The following is a 21,958-nucleotide window of genomic DNA, read 5'->3' as shown; positions in this document are numbered from 1 at the left end:
GACGAGAACAACCAACAACAAATATCTTGATTTCCTCACGTTGACAGGAAGGAGGTTGTGCTGGTTACACTAAATTATAAAGTTGAAATGAAAGAACAAACCTCAGAGTTTCAGTTTGTTTGTTTGAAGAGTTCGTGCAAACTGAGCATCAAACACAATCTGCATCAACACAGCAAAGAGTTTATGATCAAGACTTTTCCCTCGATTCCTTTAGAGAAAACAAAAGCTCTGTAATCATATTAACATGCATCGTACAGTGAACCTCAATCCTTCAGGTGAAGTGTCTGACACTCGCTGTGCAGACAGGAACCCCCCCCCCCCCCCAGTGTTGGTTTACCCTCAGCTCAAACACTTTCATTACACGAAGTACAACATGCAAATCAACAAACCCAGCTTCCTGCAATAATCACACAACTCAACACACACAGCAGGTTTCTGTGCAGACGAGCTGTAAACACGTCCTCTGGTTGTTTGTTCATATGGAGAAACTCAGAGTGAAACAATTTCCACTTCGATATTCTGTCTGTCCTTAACGTGTAATTGCAGAGATGCAGGGTTAAGGCTACATTTGATTGCGGCTGCAGATTCCAGCCGATTAATTACGTGTTATCATAAAGTTAAGACCGAGGCCTGAAGTGGATTTTCTGTTTTCTTTGCAATTCACATGATGCTGGCTTCCCCCAAACTGGGCCTGAGCGCTGTGACCCGCCGGCTCCGAGGGAAAGAGCAGCGTCGGGCCAAAGGAGAGATTCCTCTCTCAGGCTCACATAAACAAACAGAGCGCCGGAGTACGAGAGAAGTGAAGTACTCCGAGTACTCACAAGGCAGAAGTACCTTCTACTCGGGAAGAAAACTACTCAACACTGAAGAGGAGACCTTGTCTTGAAATTCAGCAGAGTTTCAAAATGTTTGATTAAAAACCTTGAAATTTGACATTTTTATGTACGACAATCCTCTTGATCGCCCCCTGGTGGGTGGCTGCAGTAAAGGTCATGAATCCTGCCTCTTCGATCCTAAATCCCAGCAGATGGTTTTCAGCCTGATGTGCAGAGGTCGATCGATACTCGCCGATCGTTACGTGTGAACTCAGCTGTTGAAAGTGACACACGTCCAAACAACGTCCTGCTTGTTACATGTGAGAGAAACTAAGTGTGAATCAGCTGTGTGATGGTTTCTCTGACAGGAAGTCTTCCCTCGGTGTGAATCCGGCCTCCTGCTCAGTCGCCGGGTGCCGCAGCGTTTATTTGTGACGCTGTAAAGGTCTCGTGTGTTAAACTGGAAAAACAAACGTCCACGAGCTGACGACGTGCAGTCTCAGATGCCGGTGCAGTGAACTTCCCTCGGTCATGATGAAGGACTAGAGGACTCGTTCTGACCTGTGGCACCAAATAACAACGACACCAGATCTTAAAAATGACTGTTGCAGTATTGAACATGGTGATGGACTTCGTCTTCACTGGACGTCTCTGTGGACGTCAGACCAAACAACACCAGCCGATGGTTGTGTAGGAGTCGTATGTTAATGATCCTGAAGAGTTCTGGCTCAGAAAATAGCAGTTTGAGAAAAACATCCCTGAAAGATTTGTCTTGTGATTTAAATCTACAGACGTAAATTCACAAAGTGACGTAAAATAAAGAGCTAAATGTTTATTCTGGACATTTTCTGTCCACTGACAAAATTACACATGGAGGCAAAACAGCTGAAAACGTCTCTAATGTCTCGTGTGTCTTCACTGTGTCTCACTTGCAGTCTTGTTACTTCTCCTGAAATATAATTACATGTGATGTTGAAATATCTCACAGCTCAACTTCTGCTCAACTTCAACTTAGCACAACATTTTCATTGGACCAGAGAGACGAAGACATTCTGTGACCTGTCAATGTTCATCACCTGACCAGCCCCAGCTCCCCCCCAACCCCCCCAGAGAAAACCAGAGTAATGGCTAAATAATGGTTTCCAATCCCGCCCCAGTGTGTGTTGATGGGTGTGCGGCTGGCTGTGCATGTGTTGTTTCAGAGTGTGTAACCGAGCTCAGTGGAAGCAACGCAACAGAGCTTCACACTGATCGTCTCTTATGAGGAAAGTGTTCAGACCCGGTTTCTTCTCTTCTGTTCTACACCCACACGTGTTCACATCTGGTTATGAATCTGGATGAAACCTGTCTTCTGTGTAGTGACCAGCAGGGGGCGACTCCTCTGGTAGTTTCTATAGAAAGTGACTCTACTTCTCACTTTATAACGTCAGTAAACATTAAGGAGTTTATGTCTCAGTCTCTAGTTTCAAGTCTTCTTCAAACAGCTGATGTTCATTTAGTGATTTATCATCATGTAGAGTCAAACAGACCATGAAGTTTGCAAGTTCGCCACAGCAGTACCGTGCTTCAACCACAGGTGGCCTGAATTTCTTTTGTGCCATTTGGGCTCACAGTCACCTTTTACCACATGGGCCACTTCAAGAGCTGTGTCCCCCTGCTGGTAACACCAGGAAGACACTGTACCCCTTCTACTTCCTGTGGCACACATCAGCATATGTCACACTTCAGACAGCGTTCTCCACTTCCGTCACCAAAACGCCAAATCACGGACTAACTTCATTTCATCCCTAAAAAAGACTAACTCATTGGATTTCTGATGCTTCCTGACTCGATCGAACCGATTTGGCTCAAACTTTGGCTGTAAAGTTCTTCTTCATCCAAAATTTACTGAGAACACGACGTCTTCAGTAATTTTTACGATCACGCAGCCTCCACCGCCGCTTTACTCTCAGGTCGACTCTCGGGAAATCAATGAAATTAGTTTTATCTTCTGTTATCTGCTATTTACATAATTGGACCTAGTTTTAGCAGAATGAAGCCGCTGGCGTTGTCGTAGAGCACGTAGGGCTAAGTGGACTGAGTTAATGACGCTAGCCTCAGTGCTCGGAGACAGGTTGAAAAATCATTACAAACACAAAGGGCACGTAGTGTTTTACTACAGGAACACAAACACTCTGCAAAAGACGTCAACGATGAAATATCAGCATCCATCAGTGAGAGCTGGCAACCGGGTGTGTGAGTGTTAGTGAGTGTGTGTGTGTGTGTGCTTTTTATTTGCAGACTACTCGAGTAGTGATTGATTCATTTAATCACGTAATTCGCCTGCAACATCAAATAAAGTCACTTCGGTCCTAAGTGCTGTTTTAATCCTGATTAAATAAATAGCATAATGTCTTTGTTTGACTTGGCGTCAGAACTCAGCTTCATTATTTAGTCTGAGATTATATTCAACAAATGAATCATTCAATCATTGAATCTGCGCAAATGGATTTAACAGAACTTCAACATGAAGTTTCTCCAGTTGCTCGTCTTATGATCTGAATGTTGATAATTCAGAGTGAGAACAGTGCAGATCCAGATCGTTATCAAGATGCATCGGATCAATACAAGTGAACGTCGGCCAATCAGTGGAGTGCAGAGGTATCTGCAGGTGTCGGAGTGTCCATCTAGTTCACTGAAAATCAGTCACACATTCCAACAACCACACACACACGCGCATGTTCTCACACACACGCACACACAACACGCAGAGCAGATTACATGCTCAACAAATTATAATACATCGGATATCTGAGGCACAAACACAACTGTCCTTCCATTTCTCTGTCAAACAAACAACACACATGTCCACTGGAACAGACACAGAAAAGAATCTACGCTCAAAGAACACACACACACACACACACACACACACACACACACACACACACACAGCAGATGCAGTAATGGGAAAGTTGCTGACTGTGGGTTTGTCTCTGTTCCAGCTGTTCTGCTGACAACAACGATTCTCTGGGAAAAAACGAATCGACAAATTAATCCAGTAAATATGGACATCCAAAGGGAATCACAATAATGTGGTGTGTGTGTGTGTGTGTGTGTGTGTGTGTGTACTAAGACTTGTTGGTAGGGGTAGAATTAGCTTTATACGTGAACCTGTATGTTGTGCTATATGTTTACTGTGTGTATGGAAGCTGTGCATCCACATCTCGTGTTCACTTGTGTATCAGAGAGAGATTTTACTGTGGTTTTATATTTTCATGTAATCTCTCCGTGGATCAATGTGAGCAGATGAGCTGATTAGAAGACACGTGTGTGTTTGTGTAACTTATCTCAGTATCTGGGTTTTGTTAAGCTCCATTAAAGGGTCTCAGAGATTTTACACAAATCGGTGCGATATGAAGAAATCACTTCTTCTACGTGTGATTTCAGAAACGTGCTGGGAACAGCAGACCTGTGACACAGTGCACGTGTTGTTGGTGTGAGTCATAGTCAGACTTTGCTCTGTAACATGTAAACAGGTCTGTGAAGGAAGATTCTATTAGAAACTCACGTAAACATCATAATCAAAGTCATTATTTTTCAGAATAAGGTCAATAAGGTTCTTCTCCGTCCTGACAGCTTCAGATCGACTTCTAGGTGAACAGACGACTTGTGTTGAACTGTGTCTTCCTCTCTGTTTCTTTTTCTATGTTTTTACTCTCTCACTCTATTCTTTTAGACTGTCGCCTTCATGTTACACACTTTGACTAAAGTAAGAGTCTAGTAAAGATGTTGCTTCATTTGTTTTTAGTCACCTGAATGTTTTTCATCACTGTGTTCAAAAAAATTAATCTCCAGTAAAATGATGTCACCAGGGAAATACAGAGTTTTATTTGTCGTACTTAAAATATACTCATCGAATCACAGTGGATTCTGTTCATTCTGGAGTTTTTAAATGAAAAACAAAAGCTTGAAACAATAAGAAACTCAGAAGAAAACAATCTGAGGCTCGAAGGAAACTTGAGAATTTGGAGAAACATCTTGTTTTCATATACTTGATTTATTTATTAATTTTGTGCGTTTCACATTGAAAACAATGTGAAGCTGTATCGCACGTGATCTTGTTGATTTTTTTTGTACTTTTTGACGAATAAAGTTGCAGAAAACTCTCACAGGTGTGAAGTTGCAGGTACAGAAAAACAAATCCAGCTGTTTATACAGATTTGTTTTAATCCTATTAAATTAAAATCAGTTTCATCTTCACTCTCTTTGTTTCAGTCGTTCCTCTGAAGTGTCTCCAGCAGTGAGTCAGATTCCCTGTGACGATAACAGACCAGTAATCAGCTGCAGAGAAGCAGGAGGCCAACCTGTGTGTGTGTGTATGTGTGTGTGTGTGTGTGTGTGTGTGTGTGTGTGTGTGTGTGTGTGTGTGTGTGTGTGTGTGCGTGTTCAGTAACAATGAACCACATGTGGCGAGAAAGCAGCTGCAGTGAAATCAAACTACTGCCTGAGATAAAAAAGCCAACACACACACACACACACAGGTTGTTATCAGCTGTGTGTCTCTAGTTGTGTGTCTGTAGTTCAGTTGCAGCTTCTCTGTTTGCAGCTTTAAAACAAAAGAACAAATCTGCATGAAACGGTGTACGACTGTTATTCCCTCCTTTTTCCATCGATTAGTAAAGCCGTTGTCAAGTGACGTGATTTCTACATTCATGTAAGATAGCAGCCAGTCTGACACGCCCCTTTGCAGAGCCGCGTACAGTGAGCAGTCAGCTGACCAATCAGAGCAGACTGCGGGTCTTAAAGAAACAGGAGCTAAAACCAAGTGTTTGAGACAGAGGCTGAAAAGAAGAGCTGCAGCGATGGACAGTCTGAGGCATGAAAACATTTCACAGTCATAACATTTATTATAATTATGAAACTGAACATTGGACAGAATGGGTCTCTGTGTGCAGACAAGCAGCAGAAACACGTGGCTGTGAGACTGCTCGTTGCATCATCGGCTCATAAACCAGCACACACACACACACAGAAACACACACACACACACACACGCACACACACACACACACACACACAGTCTTTATGAGGCGGTTTAAAACACCCCAACACACCACTACCTCCCCAGTGCAGTTCCCCATGAACACAATAAAACAGCGGGCTGCGGTAAAACTGTTCCCATCAGCGCCTCAGAAATCTCTCCGAACATTTCCCCAGAGGAGGAATAAACTCACAGAGAATCCCAGGAACCCAAAACCTATAAACTTCTCATACAAGCTGATTTCAGACCAACGCTGAACTCCGGTTATTCTCCTGAAACTCTCTGGAGCGGCTGAATGTGGGAACACAAACGTACAGATCGAATCCTTTTCACCCGTTGGTTTGGTGAAGTTTGGTCTTTTTCTCTTTCTACTCGATGCTCTGACCCAGCTGCTGTCGAGTGCTGCAGAGGGTTCGGACTGCAGGAGGCCGACAGCAGGTAATGGCCGTCATTAGTGTGTTATTAGTGCTGTCAGGTGGGGCGGGGCTTGAAGGATGATGGAGCAGCAGCTCACAGACTACAGCTGTTCCTACAGACTCACGTTAAACAGACACATACAGTTATTAATCAGGAACATGTTTCTGTTCTGATCCTCAACCTCTGTCCCTTCTTTCTTTAAGCCTCGTGTTTGTTTATGAGCTTCACATTCATAAGAAAAATCCACAGGCTTAAAACTGAGAAAGATAGCAGAACTTCTTCTACTGCAGCTGCTTTCTGACGCTGGAAATACTGTCTGGACATTTTCTGTAGTTTGTGTTTCTCGTGTGACGAAACAGCAGAAGAGCAGCTGACTCGGACATTTGTGTTCTCACATACAGAACCTAGAGGAAAATGTCAGGAACATTTCAGGAACATTTCAGAAACATGTCCAGACTTCGGTTCTATATCTTTAAACAGCTCAAGAGACATTAACTCTTTCATTTCCTCGTCTTTTATTCCATCAGGTAAAAAGGTCACTGAGATTGAAATCTACTGTTTAACGGAAACCTCTACACAACTGCAGCATGATAAATAAATAAATGCATCACAAACAATACACACAGCCATTTACTACACAAAAGAATATACTGCAAAAATAAAATCTAGTTTATTTGTAATAAACTGCGGTTATGATGGTTTTTAATATCTATTTTCCTGCTTATTCCTTCTTTGATGAATCTAAACTGACCAACAGTCAATTAACCAAAACAATAACTTCACTGAAAACACTGAAAAATTGAATATTTGTAATTTCTACTTGAAAAAACGATTAAAGCGAAGAATCAATTATTTTGAATAGGTTAGATTTATTTTCTGTAGATGAATTAATGAAGTTTCAGCTCAGATTGGTGTGAACAGACGTCTCTGGACTTCAGCCGTATCAGAGGAAGATCTTTTCCGGGGCACAGCTGTGTTGTGTCTGAACTCAACGGTCCAGGATCTCATTCCTTCACCTCCTCAACTCAGACACACTAGATTCTCTCTATTTGCTCAAATTCTTCTCAATATTTGTGTTTCTCTCGCTGGTGGCAAAGGTTTTTCCCTCGGAGCTCAGGAAGTCACAAATCAGGTCTGAGAGCTCGAGGTTCGTCACGTTGGTCGGATTCAAACTGCAGCAAAGAGGACGGAGAGAGGAGCGGGTCGCGTTTTCTGATGTGGTTGTTTTCTGACGTCAACGTCAAGTTAACGGGAAAACTGAATTCTGTCCATAATACACAGAATTTATCCACAACAACAAACTCACTGTTCGCTTGGGAAAAGAAAACATGTTTATTAGTATCACTGACATGACAGTTTTTAATTTACACATTAACCGATGTAGAACAGTTAAAGTGTTTTTATGTTTTACATTTCAATTCAAGTTCTATTTATTTAGTTGCACCATAGGACGGAACACCTTGATCGCCCCCTGGTGACTGGCTGCACTACAGGTCATAAACTCTGCCTCCTCTATGTTAGCAGATGGGACACGGACCAAGCTAATAAAATCACTTATTGTTGTTATTTTGTTGCTTTTGCGTATTTGAAGAACTGCTGCTTTTTATATTTTCAGATATGTCATCAATATGCACTGTCCCTGACAAATACAGAAATAAAGAAATAAAGAAAGACTTGGGTTTCAGTGGCGGCGTCTGCAGAGGTTTGGTGGTTTTTCGGAGTAAACAGCGTTAAGTGAGGTAGTTAACGGGAGGCTTGTTTAGTTTTCTGCCAAATGACTGACTTCAAATGGAGCGGTGCCTCAGAGACTGAGACTCAGAGACAGGAAAACCTCTGTGGTCATCATCCGCCGCTGCTGCTGCGAGACCACGCTTTGATGTGGTCAGAGGTCGTTGGGACGATAACCTTCTGCAGAGCGAGAGAGACGCTTAGAAAAGTTACCGGTACCAGAAGGAGAAAAGTGGATTCAAAAGAAGGAGACAATGCAGGAGGCAGGTTTTAATCTAAGATTCGTTCTGGATTCTCAAATTAAACCCGATGTCAAATGTCAGCTGAGAACCAAAAGATCTGATTTTAAGGGAAGATATAAATCCAGCCTCATGTGTCAATGAGCACGTTTATGACAAATGCACGTAAAAGTATTTTTTTTTAAACGTGCAGCCGGTGAAAGTTTTTAATTATATTTTAACTAAGGTTTTAAAGCAGAATATCAAACCTGAGAAACACAACACTAAACATCCAGAAAGCAGAAAAGATTCAGATACTAGAAATGATTAATATCACTGTATTGTTCTTATTATGTAGCGGCTGTTCAGTGTGTTGGAATTAACAGGAACATTCATTACTGTTCTTCTGGATTCCATTGGGCCTCTTTTCCAGAAAAATGAGCTTGAATTCAGTTTGAAAACAATCAGAGAGGAAGATGTCGTTCTGCTGGTTTTGTCAGTTTTGGGTTTTTGGATTTGTTGATAAAACCTCACGAACGTGCGAAGGAAACGTGGATTCAGGACCAGATCACACAGAAACTTTTATAAAATCTAATCTCGTTAGGGGCAAAATGATATTAGAATTAAAAACACTTCGTGCAAACTAAAAGAGTTAAATCATTTTAACCCTGAAAACAGGAGAAAAGTCTCTGCTGCTATTACGTGACGAGAGGAGGTGAAGTGGGAGGAGGTGAAGTGGGAGGAGGTGAAGTGGGAGGAGGTGAAGTGAGAGGAGGTGAAGTGGGAGGAGGTGAAGTGGGAGGAGGTGAAGTGGGAGGAGGTGAAGTGGGAGGAGGTGAAGTGAGAGGAGGTGAAATGAGAGGAGGTGAAGTGAGAGGAGGTGAAATGAGAGGAGGTGAAGTGAGAGGAAGTGAGAGGAGGTGAAGTGAGAGGAGGTGAAGTGGGAGGAGGTGAAGTGAGAGGAGGTGAAGTGAGAGGAGGTGAAGTGAGAGGAGGTGAAGTGAGAGGAGGTGAAGTGAGTGAGAGGAGGTGAAGTGAGTGAGAGGAGGTGAAGTGAGAGGAGGTGAAGTGAGAGGAAGTGAGAGGAGGTGAAGTGAGAGGAGGTGAAGTGGGAGGAGGTGAAGTGAGAGGAGGTGAAGTGAGAGGAGGTGAAGTGAGAGGAGGTGAAGTGAGAGGAGGTGAAGTGAGAGGAGGTGAAGTGAGTGAGAGGAGGTGAAGTGAGAGGAGGTGAAGTGAGAGGAGGTGAAGTGAGTGAGAGGAGGTGAAGTGAGTGAGAGGAGGTGAAGTGAGAGGAGGTGAAGTGAGAGGAAGTGGGAGGAGGTGAAGTGAGAGGAGGTGAAGTGGGAGGAGGTGAAGTGAGAGGAGGTGAAGTGGGAGGAGGTGAAGTGAGAGGAGGTGAAGTGAGAGGAGGTGAAGTGAGAGGAGGTGAAGTGAGAGGAGGAGACATCTTTATCTTCGAGCTCAATTAAACTAAAGCTCCGATGAGACGATGGTTCGGAGTCGGAGAACGATTTGATATCTACTCAAACTGCGACTGAACCCTGCAGGTCAAAGGTCAACTCTCACTTTCTGTCTCTGTTGTCGCGGTGCTGTAGACTTCTGTCGTCTCCCCTGAGGTTTAACAGGGTGGGTGGTAAACACACAGACAGACACACACAGACACAGACACACACACACACAGACACACACACAGTAGTGGCTTGTAGACGTGCTGCTGAAATCCCAGAGGGGTTTAATCTAGAGAAGCTCTCTGAATTTACACTCCGCTGATACAAATCTTTTCTTGTGAGAAATTCGATCCCTCGTTCAGCTCCTGCAGGAGAGAGGTCGACTGTGGCGGGCGGCAGAAATAATGAAGTTCTAACTCGCTCCATTTCCACAGGAATGCATCTGAGACCGAGTCAGGTATCAATCGCAATCTGAGCCGGCGTTAATCAAACTGTTTCATAAGCAGATTTGATTCGGAGACGAGCAGCGACTTTGTTTTATTTCTTTATGTTCCGGGTGTGACAGAGTTTCATCTGGTCTGGACGAGATCATTTAATCCACAGATCATAAACACACCAACTCCTCCTCCGTGTTAGCAGCTGGGACATGAACCAAACTAGAAATAAATCAAAGTCACGTTAAAAACATTTGGTTTCTGTCATTTTAGGTTGTTCTCATCTCACAGGAAGTCATTCTTGTATTTATAGTACATAGAATATATAATTTGTCTAAAAATCTCATATATTTTATCTAAGTACTTTTTAAATGGAACTATTTTAATGTTCTATTGATATGCTCATTATTTTTTCAGTTAATCAATACGAATTTGGTCAACAACATTTTAAAGCACAGTGAAACAACGGAAGTCAAAATTTAAAGTTTTTTACTGTAACACATAATTGTAACGTAATAAACAGTATGTGTGAATGTTCAGGAGGATTTACAGAACATTTAGAAAGTTAAATAAACTCTGGATTCCTCCTGTGACGAGTTCTTCTGTAACGTTTAAATGATTCTAATGATGATGGATGAACTTTGTTTCCTCTCACTCCTCTGACTTCATGGATCAGCTTCACCTGCTGCACTGAAACCACAAGAGTTTCCTCAAGAAGCCACATTTAAATTCATTAAAATCCATGTTTTTATTTCGATCTTTTGTCATTATGATTCATGAATTACTCTCTGGGAAAAAGATGCTGCACTGAAATGTGTTTGAGCTGTAAAGTAAGTGATGTGAATGCTCTTTGCTGAAATACATTTTAACATCAAATTTACTATGAAAATAAAAATCTACATTTACGGGTTGGATGTGACTTAAAAAATAACTTTGTCCAGAGTTTAACTTTCCCAGCGAATTCGCTGGTCGTTTTGCAGAGTTTTTACTGAGAGGCCGGTCAGGAGAAACTCCGGAGAACCTCCACAGCAGCTGACTCGGACATTTGCATTCTCACATACAGCGCCTGTGCATCATTTCAGGTGATCTTCTGGAGCACCCTAACCCATCTTCATCACTTCATTCTAACACCTGAGACTTTTAATGACAAACCTCCTCGAGCAGAATAGAAACAGAACGTCTCTCATGTCGTTCTGTACAATCTGAGCTGCAGTGAAACACATGGAGGAGGAATTACAGGAGGGAACGTTCACTGATGGAAACCAGCTGCCACTCATCTACAGTCATAACCCCAAACTCTGATCTCTGACCTGCAGATCGGCGCACGCACACACACACACACCAACACACACACACAAACACACACACACACACAAAGCTGCTCAAGCTAATGTTGAAACAATCCTGAGTCACTGCTCTCTTTGGTTTCCAACATATATTTTCTTCTTGTTTTGTTTGGTCAGGTCTATTGAGGGAGAGGACAGAGAGTCCATGTGACAACACACACACACACACACACAGACACACACACACAGACACACACACACACACACACACACACACACTCTCTCTCTCTCTCTCTCTTCAGCCTTTAATCAGTGTGTGTAATTCCCATGCAATTCCACCAAAGCACCCAGCAGCATGTTCTGCAGGAGTCATGCAAATCACTTCAGAGTAGAAATAAGAAGTTGGATTTACTTTCTATCTGCAGGTTATTGATGAACATCAAAGTCCCAAATCTTTTCTTTCACCTGTGTTTCTTTTCCATAACGTCTGTGTACTCGAGGTCTGTGGATCTCTGGCCTCCAGAGAAGAAGATGGTTGGTCTCTTACCTTCTGCAGCCACAGCGTGTTGTTCTCCATCGTGCTCTCCAGCTGCTGCAGCTTCTGAGCCGACCATTCTCCGTCTGTCGGAGGCGAGTCTCTCTGCACCACGCTCGACCTGCGAGAGTCACCGTAGCGCTCGGCCTGCGACGCCCACCCTGCGGCCTGGCACCCGTCCAGCTCCGGGAGGATGAAGGTGTAGCTGCACTGTCCATGTTGGATGCGGTGGAACCTCTTTTTCTTCTCTGCACCTCCTCCTCCTCCTCCTCTTCTCTGGCTTCTTCCAACTCCCCCTCGTTCTGCGCTCGCAACCCCGGCTGCATCAGCGGCGACCGACAGGGTCCAGAGCAGCAGAAGCACCAGCCCCCCCCGGCTGAGATGGAGGCCTGCCATGGTTCTCTCTGACTGTAGAAAGGGTTTTGTCTCAGAGAGTCAGGAGGAGCTCCTTCACGCTTTGACCCCAGTTCACTTTATGACAACATCTGTGTGCAGGATGCATGCGTGAGTATCAGTCCACGAGTCTCTGCACCTTCCACTCAGTCCATGAGGTTTGACGTCTCTTCAGCTTCTCTTTTATATTTGAAGACCACTTTTCTTGAAGACAGACACACACAGCGACACCTGTTCTCTGGTCTCACATCGGATTGTCTCCTGTTCCCTTCTCACTTGTGATGACGGGTTGGATCCATCTCCTCTGTTCTCTCTTCCCCTGCTTTCGTCCTTGGGTCTTGATTTTGTTGAGAGTTTTCAGGATGGACCCACATGGTTTTCCAGAAACTTCCACAATGTACCAGGTGCTGCTCCAGAAACACTTGTTGGATCGGAATCTAGAAGGGATGGGTGATCTGAGGATGTCCAAACTTGTTTCCGAGTAAAACAGATGTTCAGGAGGCAAATGAGAATTGGATTTAAAGTTGCACATGAAATGAAAGATGACTAAAGGGCTCCTCTGAGTCCTCAAAGGTCCAGGAATAAAAGAATAAAGAGGAGAGGTCAAACACAGTCTTTTTTCCTTCCCATCCTTTTCTGGTGGCTGCAGCTTCAGAAGTGGCCGAAGAGAAATACTTCTTCCCCCTTTTTTATCTGGGGCTGGCTGAGAAAAGGAGAAATGGGTGAGTGAGTGAGGGAGGGAGGGGAGAGAGACGGAGAGGGAGGAGTGGACGGACAGGAGACCTGAGGGAGGTCTGTTAGAGTATACCCTCTCTATTTGTGGGCTGAGAGGAAGGCGGGAGGAAAGAGGGAATGAGAAGTGGCCAGAAAAAGTAAAAGCAAGAAGATTATAGAAAAGAGAGAGAAAGAAAGAGAGAGGGAGGGAGAGAGAGAGAGAGAGAGAGAGAGAGAGAGAGAGAGAGAGAGAGAGAGAGAGAGAGAGAGAGGGAGGGAGAGAGAGAGAGAGATGTCGGGGGCTGAAAGATAAGAGAAATAGACAAAAATGAAAGAAAGGAACTTAAATGTTGAGCTGCAGATGAAAGACAGAGAGAATTGGGCCGATAGAAGAAAGAGAGAGATTTGAAGCTGCTGTAATCTGCTTTCCTGACAAACCAGAGCCTTGTATGGTCATCTGAAGCTGCAGCTCTTTTCCTCTTTATTCCACAGTCTTCCAGTTTGAGAGCAGAACTCGTTGGTTTCACCATCACATTTTGTAAAGCATGCACTCAAAACCCTGCGCTCGCACTCAAATATACTCTGTAAGCACTCCAGCTCTTCTCCTCGCACTCGCACTCGATCTGCTTATGTACGCGAAACGTCTGCAAAATCCAAAATCCCCGAAACAAATACAATGCTAGGTGCAGTGATGACGAAAAAAAGCGAGATCAATTTGAGAGTTTCACATGTGCATGGATTCAGCGTGAGGAGCTGAAGCTTCAGCGCAGGAAATCCGAGCTCATGCAGAGTATATTTGAGCGTGAGCAGGATTTTGAGTGAAAGCTTTAGAAAATCTAATTTGGAATTAAAAAGTCTAGTTCTCAAACTGAAACACCAGCAATACAGAGAGGTTATAAACCGCTTGTGGTCAAACAGTACAAACTGTGAGCTTGCACTCAAGCAACTTTAAAAACGAATAAAAATCGCTCTGTCTCTTTCCCAACCGAAAAAGGACAAGACTTTTACATTTAGCATCTTCTTTACATTTGAGTACAAGCAGAGCAAATCCACGTAGCATCAAGGGCTACTTGAGTGCAAGTGCAGGGTTTTGAGTGAAAGCATTATGAAATTTGATTCATAAAATCAATGTTTCAAACAGAACGACCACGCTCCTGAGTAAAAAGAGGTAACAAACCCACAGAGCTTTTCCATCTTGTTCTCTGAGGCGTCTCTGGAGGGGCTGAGGTGAAACCACGCACCCCCGATACCCGACCCTCCCTCTGTAACAGGAGGTACTGTACCTCCGCCTCACATCTGTCCTGCTGCTCTGCACTCGACATGGAAACACATCCAGAGATTAGTTCCAGACAGACGGGCCCGGTCCCAGGCTTATGAAACACAAGCTCCACATGTGGTGGGACAATGTGAGATGTCAATTATTGAGTTTATTTGCACAGCGATAAAGCGTTCTGCAGAAGCTGATTGATGCAAACACGGTGCAGATAAAATCGTTTTACCGAGAGATAAGAGACACGCTCACAGATCTGAAGATAAAAGTGACACAACGCAGCAGAGCGAGTTTCCTGCTGAGCAAACGTCTTCCTCTGCGGATCGGAGACGACACAAATCTTCATCTTACAACCACACACTCCTTCTTTTTGCTCCAATCGTCTATTTTTTCAGCACAGCCTGACCTCGAGTCAACTGTTGTTGCAGCATATGTCTTAGTTTCAGCGAGGCCGGGGTCGCTCTCTTCTAGCGTTAGCCAACGGTTCCTCAGGGGAAAGCAGGGAGGTTACTCAGCGAATGGCTTCTGCCCCCGACCACAGATCCTTCTCATGGGAACGTGGGTCTGGAGCTCGGAGCTGAGAAACATGGAGCTGGTGTTTCTGCTCACAATCAACTCACTGCAATCGCTTTGATTTGTGTTTTTAAAAAGTTTGACGTCTCTCCTCCACTTTGTAGATGGTGTAAATTGCCGGTATTTAAATAACACTTTTCTCATCTTAATGATGAGTTTTGTCTGTTTTCTCTTCACCTTTCCCCCCCGACGCCTCATTTCTGTGCCGTTCATCGTGTCTCAACCAAACCAGTGGAGCAGATGAAACCACCAGTTTCTTCCGAGTTTGCTTCTGTATTTATCAGATGTGTCAGACGCCAGCTTCAAAATCTGCTTCAGATTCTGTAAAAAAAGCAAAGACCAAGTTTTTAAAGCATATAAGTTTCTTCCAGATAAAAACGTTGAAAATATCTCACACAAGAAAATAGTAACATGAAGTGTGTTTTATAATCTGTGGCTGCACTTAAACAGCTATGCACCTATATAGGAAGCAATTGTTGTGTATTTGCAGATGTATATTTTTTTGAATGTTGAGTTTTAAATGCGTTGGTATCGGCTCGTTTCCTCCTGTCGGGAACTGTTGGGTTTAAGGATCCTGAGCTCACTGTGTAAAGTGAGAACACAATATTTGATGTTGCAGCACAATAGCGTGTCGTAGTTCCTCCATCACGATCACACTTATTTTTGTTTCTGCTCAGACTCACACTCGGGCTCTTTGTTAAGGATCCTGCTCTGGTTTAATACAGAGAAATGTTGTGTGACAGTTGTGTGTTTAGTGCAGCCAGCAGCCGCCTGGAGACTGTGACGCTGGACGTGTGGTTTCATTTGGTCATTCGTTCAAAACTAAAAATACACAACAGAACATAATCCAGCCTGAGATTATGTTTCCTCCAAAAGATTAGCTTTAAAGAAATGTAATATCTAGGAGACAGGCTATGAATATACAAACTTGACATCAGTGCGTTTCTCTCTACAGCATCAGGAGCTGATCCTCATCTTTGTTTTACACAGATTAATTAGGATGGTTTATTTTAGGCTAAGATAATCTGGGATTCGTACTTCCTCATTGTTTTAACTATCACCTCCATGCTGGCAGCATTAGTAACGGCACAAATACAAAAACCTGTCTGGTGATCGAGAATCCAAAAACAGAAAGTTGGTTTCTCACATTTTAGTAGAACTTTGAAAAAGTCGTTGAAATCAGATCATTTCTATTTCTGAGTTCCTTCCGGCTGATTTCAGGAACAGCTGAGTCATGAACCAGGCCTTTCACCTTCCCTCTGTGGGAAGATGGATGTGGGGTTTGTTTTATTCCAGGATCCAATTTCAGCGACAGCTCTTATTTTTGTCCCTTTCTAAACTTGATGTTTGTCTTTTAGCTTTTTTCCAAATGGAGGGTCTGGCTTTTCTCCTCTTTTTCTCTCCTCTGCTGCTGGACACATTCACCAGATCGGGGTTTGGCAGAGTGATCGAGCAGTGACAGCTTCTTGGTCGTCACTGTTCCTGGTAACATAGAAATCAACTGCAGGTGTTGTTTACACCCAGTGTTAAATTCCTCTAAATACCACACACTGTAAAATGAGTTTGAATATATCGGAGCTTCGTCTGGTTCTTGTTTAGAGGCGGATTCTTTTTTATTAATGAAATGCACGTTCATTAACAGCAGCTGAGGCAACGATCACACACGTCCTGTCTGGGGTTTAGGCAACGAAGCACTTTGAGCAAAGATGGTGTTTGAGGTTTAATAAAGAAAATACAAGGTCGCTATTGTGTTAAAGAGTTTCCTGGACCCAAAACGGAGATGTTCAAGTATATGCAGGTTGGCAGGAAAGAAAATGTAATAAGAAAAAAAGGCTTACGGTCTGTGCTTGAAGGTCGGAAAGCAACAAGTGACTCAAGCTCCAAAAATCTAAATTTAGGCAACAAAACTTGAGAAAATGAGGAAACCACCAGGGAACAGAATCCAAACAAAGTGTGGAGAACAGAGACAAATAAACATGAAGGAAGGTGATTGGACGCAGGTGAAACACGTCAGGATGTCACAGTGATGACAGGAAGTGAAACAAACAAACAAACACACACATGGTCAGTAGTTTCAAAGTAAAACAGGAAATAATAAAGTCAAAGTTCAAAGAAATTCAAAAACACATTTTATTAATGTGTTCTGTATCAACAATGGACTGTCAATAAAGATGGTTGGATACATGGAAGGATGGATGATGGAAGGATGGATGGATGGATGGATGGATGGATGGATGGATGGATGGATGGACGGATGGATGGATGGATAGATGGATGGATGGATGGATGGATGGATGGAAGGATGGAAGGAAGGATGAATGGATGGATGGATGGAAGGATGGATACGTGGAAGGATGGATGGATGGAAGGATGGATGGAAGTATGGATACGTGGAAGGATGGATGGATGGAAGGATGGATGGATGGATGGATGGATGGATGGATGGATGGATGGATGGATGGATGGATGGATGGATGGATGGATGGATGGATGGATGGAAGGAAGGATGGATGGATGGATGGATGGATGGATGGATGGATGGATGGAAGGATGGATGGATGGATGGATGGAAGGATGGATGGAAGTATGGATGGATGGAAGTATGGATACATGGAAGTATGGATACGTGGAAGGATGGGTGGATGGATGGATGGATGGATGGATGGATGGATGGATGGATGGATGAAAGGATGGATGGATGGATGGATGGAAGGATGGATGTGCTCTGCAACACAGTCTTTCTCCCCGATGATGCTAAATCAACTAAATATTAATGTAAATAAAGGTTTTTAATGTCAGAAGACAGTTGAACATGTTGTATCTTATTTGCACTTTTGTCCCTTCATCTATTTTTGTTAAGATAAACTTCTTATTAAATCCAAAGCTGGAAAGTGAAGAATAATTCTCCATGTTCAGTGTTGAAGCAGAAATCTTTTGACTAAACGTGTTCCAGTTTGACTCTGTATCAGCGACTCCTCAAGTATCAGACGGCGTCAGTGATTTCAGTGTTTGTCCACGTTATGTGTTTATCTTCGTGATTGTAAGAGCTTTAGCTCGACTCTTATTATGGTCATTCCATCATATTTTTTGAGGTTTTCTGACTTTCAGAAAAAGATTAAAGACATTATTCATCATTTTACATGAAGCTTCTCAGATACTTTAAAGAGTCGAGAGCCTCAAACTGCCGAGCAGAGATTTGATGTCTCCGAGCGAAGCCGTCCGTCTGTAGGAGTCATGACATCGGGATAGGTTTGATCTTTTTTAAGCTGCAGTGATTCCGCCGATTTCCTTGGTATTTTGTTGCTAGGCAACATGAGGCGAAACTGACAAATATTATGAAATATAAATAAACTGAAGCAGCTCACATGCAGCGGCTTTTTTAATTCAGTTTCCACATTGAGATTTCTCTTCATTTCAGAAAACAATCACTTTTCTCCAACTAAAGACACAGGAGATGGATATTCTGCAGCTGAGCGTGACCTCTGACCTCTCACTGTGTGAACAAGAGAAGAAGAACATCATATCGTAAGACTCACAAATTAAGTCTAAAGTAGTGAGTTCTTGTTTCACTGAATAATAAGGTTTTAAAGTCTAGGCAGGTCAAGGGAAATGCTGTGATGATATTCAGGTTGGGTCACACTCACTGGGACCATCCACTCAATGGCTCGAGTCGGGTCGGGACCCAAACACCAGAATGACTGTTGGGTTCTGGTTGGGTTCGAGCTCCCATTTTGTAGAAATGTGTTTTGCAATTGTAGATGCAGTGGAAAGAGAGCAGCTGTAGCCGCAAAATGCATTCTGGGAAATGTAGGAAAGGGCCTATTGTAGCAGAAGTACATCAAACAGGTTTTGGGAAAGTGGAGACATCTAAAAACACATTTTCCTGCACAGATAAAGAAAAAGTCCTGGAATGCACTGAACATGACGACCTGATCAAAGAGTTGAAGAGAAGCTAATGGGATATTTTCCATTAAAAACTGTGGGACTGAAGAGATAATGTTTTATTTAATGAAAATGTCTGATAGTTTATATACAGGAGAACGTAAACTAATCTGCTGCTTGAGTGTCTGTGAGCGGCTGAAAGAGAAGGAGACAGAGACGGCTTCAGGGAGGGAGCTGAGTCATATCATTACTTTGGTTCTATCTTCAGAGAGACTTCAGCTTTTTACAGATTTCAAAAGCTCGGCATAAATGGAGGAAGATTTCCCACCATTAGTGACGAGTGTGTTTACACTGTTTTATCTGCCTCGTTCGAACTGATTCGCACGAGTAATTCAAAACCAGATAACACGAACATGAAGATTAACAAGGTCACTCAGTGAATTCATGATACAGAAGCAAACTAAATCATCCATCCTCAGAGCGAGAACGGTTGTTTTTCAGGAATTAAACACAGCCTTGATGAGAATTAAAGCCAAGTTCTTTATGTAGAAAGGGTTCAGCCCCTCGGACGTCATGTGGATGTTGTGGGAGAGTCTGAAACCTGTGGGTGTGGTGAAGGAGCGAGTGGAATTTGCAGGAGGTCAGTCTTCAGCCAGCGGTTCCTGACAGGCTTTTACATCCCAACGTAAACACGCTGCCGCTCCTCTAACTGCAGGGAAACATTAACCCTCATCAATCAAACATGACAGAGACGTGCCAACACAACACAACACAACACAACGACTGCATTTCATTACAACTACGCAACAAACTGAGCCTGTCACAGACTTTTCTCTGCTTTTCAAACGCTAGATGCAGATTTACGATTGTCTCGCATCATAAAATCATCCTTTTTTCATTTGAAAAGTAGTTTCCTGATTCCAGGAAGTAGACACAGCCTCACGCATGTTCGTCTCACTCTGGCGAAGGCTCTCGTCTCCTCCTTTCATACATCATCAAACTAAATATCAACAATTAAAATCGTCAAACAGTGTTATTCAATCCTGAATCCAAAGAATCCAACAGGTTGATCCTTCTCGATGCCAAACCTACCGAAGAACTCATTGCACTTCAGTGAAAACCATTTTTTAAAGAGGTGAACTTCAATCCGAATGAGTTGATGCTTCTCCGGTCAACCTATCCGAAGCTCTCAACTCTCTATGCAGCCGCAAAGCTGCAGCTGAAAGTAGTGATCGATGCAACAGACCGGCCGGGGACACAATCAGGAAATCCTCCTCAGACTAGACCGGCTCATTTCAGATTCGTCCTGCGCCGGCTACTGAGTCTACGAAGATGCCAATTACAGTCCTCGGCCAGGATGCTTCCCCTGAGACGCAGCTTTGCAGCCCAGTGGGACATAGTTTACTTTAACGTAGAGCTGCAGGTCATGACTGTAAAGAACTGGCACCTGTTAATCCTCCTCTGATGGAGTTTTGTGCATCAGCTACAATTGTTGGCGAGTTTTAACAAACGATGACGCTCTGCAGCGCTGCCTCTGTGAGACTGTACCAGGCTGAGGAACGTCCAGAAAGATCTGTATGACCAAAAATCATGATCCTTTGAAAGCAAAGTCTGATGTTTCTACTTCAGTCTCCTCGTAGACAGAATAAAAGTTCCATTTATAGAATTGACAACACTGGACTGACCATTGACTTTAGCCAGTAAAGCGATTTCAGAACCAGTTCGATCTGAAATGTTTTATTCACGATTCAAGGTCCCTGCAGGTGGGATCAGATCCTCCATTAATATATTAACACCTGAATTTCCTCCAGAGACACAAAATCCACATGATTAATAGACAACAAAATCCACCACAACCATCACATGTTGTGTTTCTGACCTTTTCATCATCATCGCCCTCATTCAGCTTCACGTTTCTCTTCTCACCAGCAGATCATAAACAAATCATAAATCAATCTTTACAACCAAGCAGCTCTGCATGTGTGTGTCTTATCTCTGTTTTCCTTCCAGATTCACAAACACACTCAGAAAGCGTTAACACACACTCAGCCATTGTTCCCGTGTTTCACTTGGAGCGGAGGACAAACCTTATCAGACTCAACCCCCCCCCCCCCCCATGAAAGCAAACAGGGTGTCCCTCCCAGTCCACAGGGCCAAGATACCCAGAGGATTGTTGTGTGACTAGTTGAGAGACGAACTTAAATCTTCAGCTTCAGCTCATTCAACACAATCTGGTGTGTGTGTGTGTGTGTGTGTGTGTGTGTGTGTGTGTGTGTGTGTGTGTGTGTGTGTGTGTGTGTGTGTGTGTGTGTGGAGGTCAGAGTGAGGACTCACACTCTGCAGGATTCTTCTTGAATGGTTTCTACAGCTACCTCAACTCGCTGAATTGAAACTGCTCTGTCCAGACATTTCCATTAAACTGGAAGGAGACTCTGTACGTCACAATGCAAATCATGAGTCAGCTGCTCCAGATATTATCCAGTGTTTTTCCTGCCGTTTCTCAGGTAAGATGATTGTAAAATGTCCATCATTCCAGAACAGAACATGAACGTCAGGTGCAGCCTCCTGCTGCTCCACCCACTCACAATCAGGGAGGCTGGGTTTTGTCAGTTTCGCTCTAAAGTTACAGAACAGACTGAATATCATAGATTTTATTATATATATCGAAAGCTGAGCCTTTTATCCACTTTAGCCTTTAACTATCTACAACTTTCCTGACACAGGAGAAGCAGCAGCTCCACACACACTTTACTGCTGCAATACTTCACCTTGACTTCATGCAGGGGTTTTGTGCAACAGGCAGGAAATGCAACTTGATTCACATCCTGTCGTCTTCTGCTGAACTAGGGACGATGATGCAATTCTGGTTTAAAAATGAACTCCCATAGATGGTCAGAAGATGTCTCATCACGACCCTCATATTCATCAGCACAGTGGTTTTCACTTCTCCCTGTGAAACCCCCCAGTTCACAAACCTCATTTCACTTCATTAAAACCGAACGATGATCAATGATGAGCTTGTTTCTCTGCCTCAGGCACAAAGTGAGTTTTTCATTTGTCAATTATATTAAGATACACACCACATTTGTTCTAATTTGCTTAACAAAAGACGTGATTGTGTAACTAAATTCATAGAAAAACATATTTATACACACAACTTTTATAAATCTGATGGCTCTTGCTCCAATGATTATTATGGAATTTAATTATTGTTGTGTTTAT

At 43.2% G+C, this 21,958-nt stretch overlaps 1 protein-coding gene across 1 annotated transcript in view; it reads right to left on the bottom strand.

Annotated features, from left to right (window-relative positions):
- angpt4 (angiopoietin 4) overlaps positions 1–12,300 on the bottom strand; it is a 30,229-nt gene extending 17,929 nt beyond the window's left edge. Inside the window, exon 1 of the mRNA XM_061070155.1 lies at positions 11,917–12,300. Coding sequence (XP_060926138.1) covers positions 11,917–12,300 — 384 coding nt within the window. The remainder of the gene's footprint in view (positions 1–11,916) is intronic.
- Positions 12,301–21,958: the final 9,658 nt, after the last annotated feature.

The sequence above is a fragment of the Limanda limanda genome, chromosome 4 (assembly GCF_963576545.1).
Source record: "Limanda limanda chromosome 4, fLimLim1.1, whole genome shotgun sequence".
In the NCBI taxonomy this organism is placed as follows: Eukaryota; Metazoa; Chordata; class Actinopteri; order Pleuronectiformes; family Pleuronectidae; genus Limanda; species Limanda limanda.
Note: the sequence above shows the minus strand (reverse complement) of the source record. Positions and strands in the feature narration are given on the sequence as shown.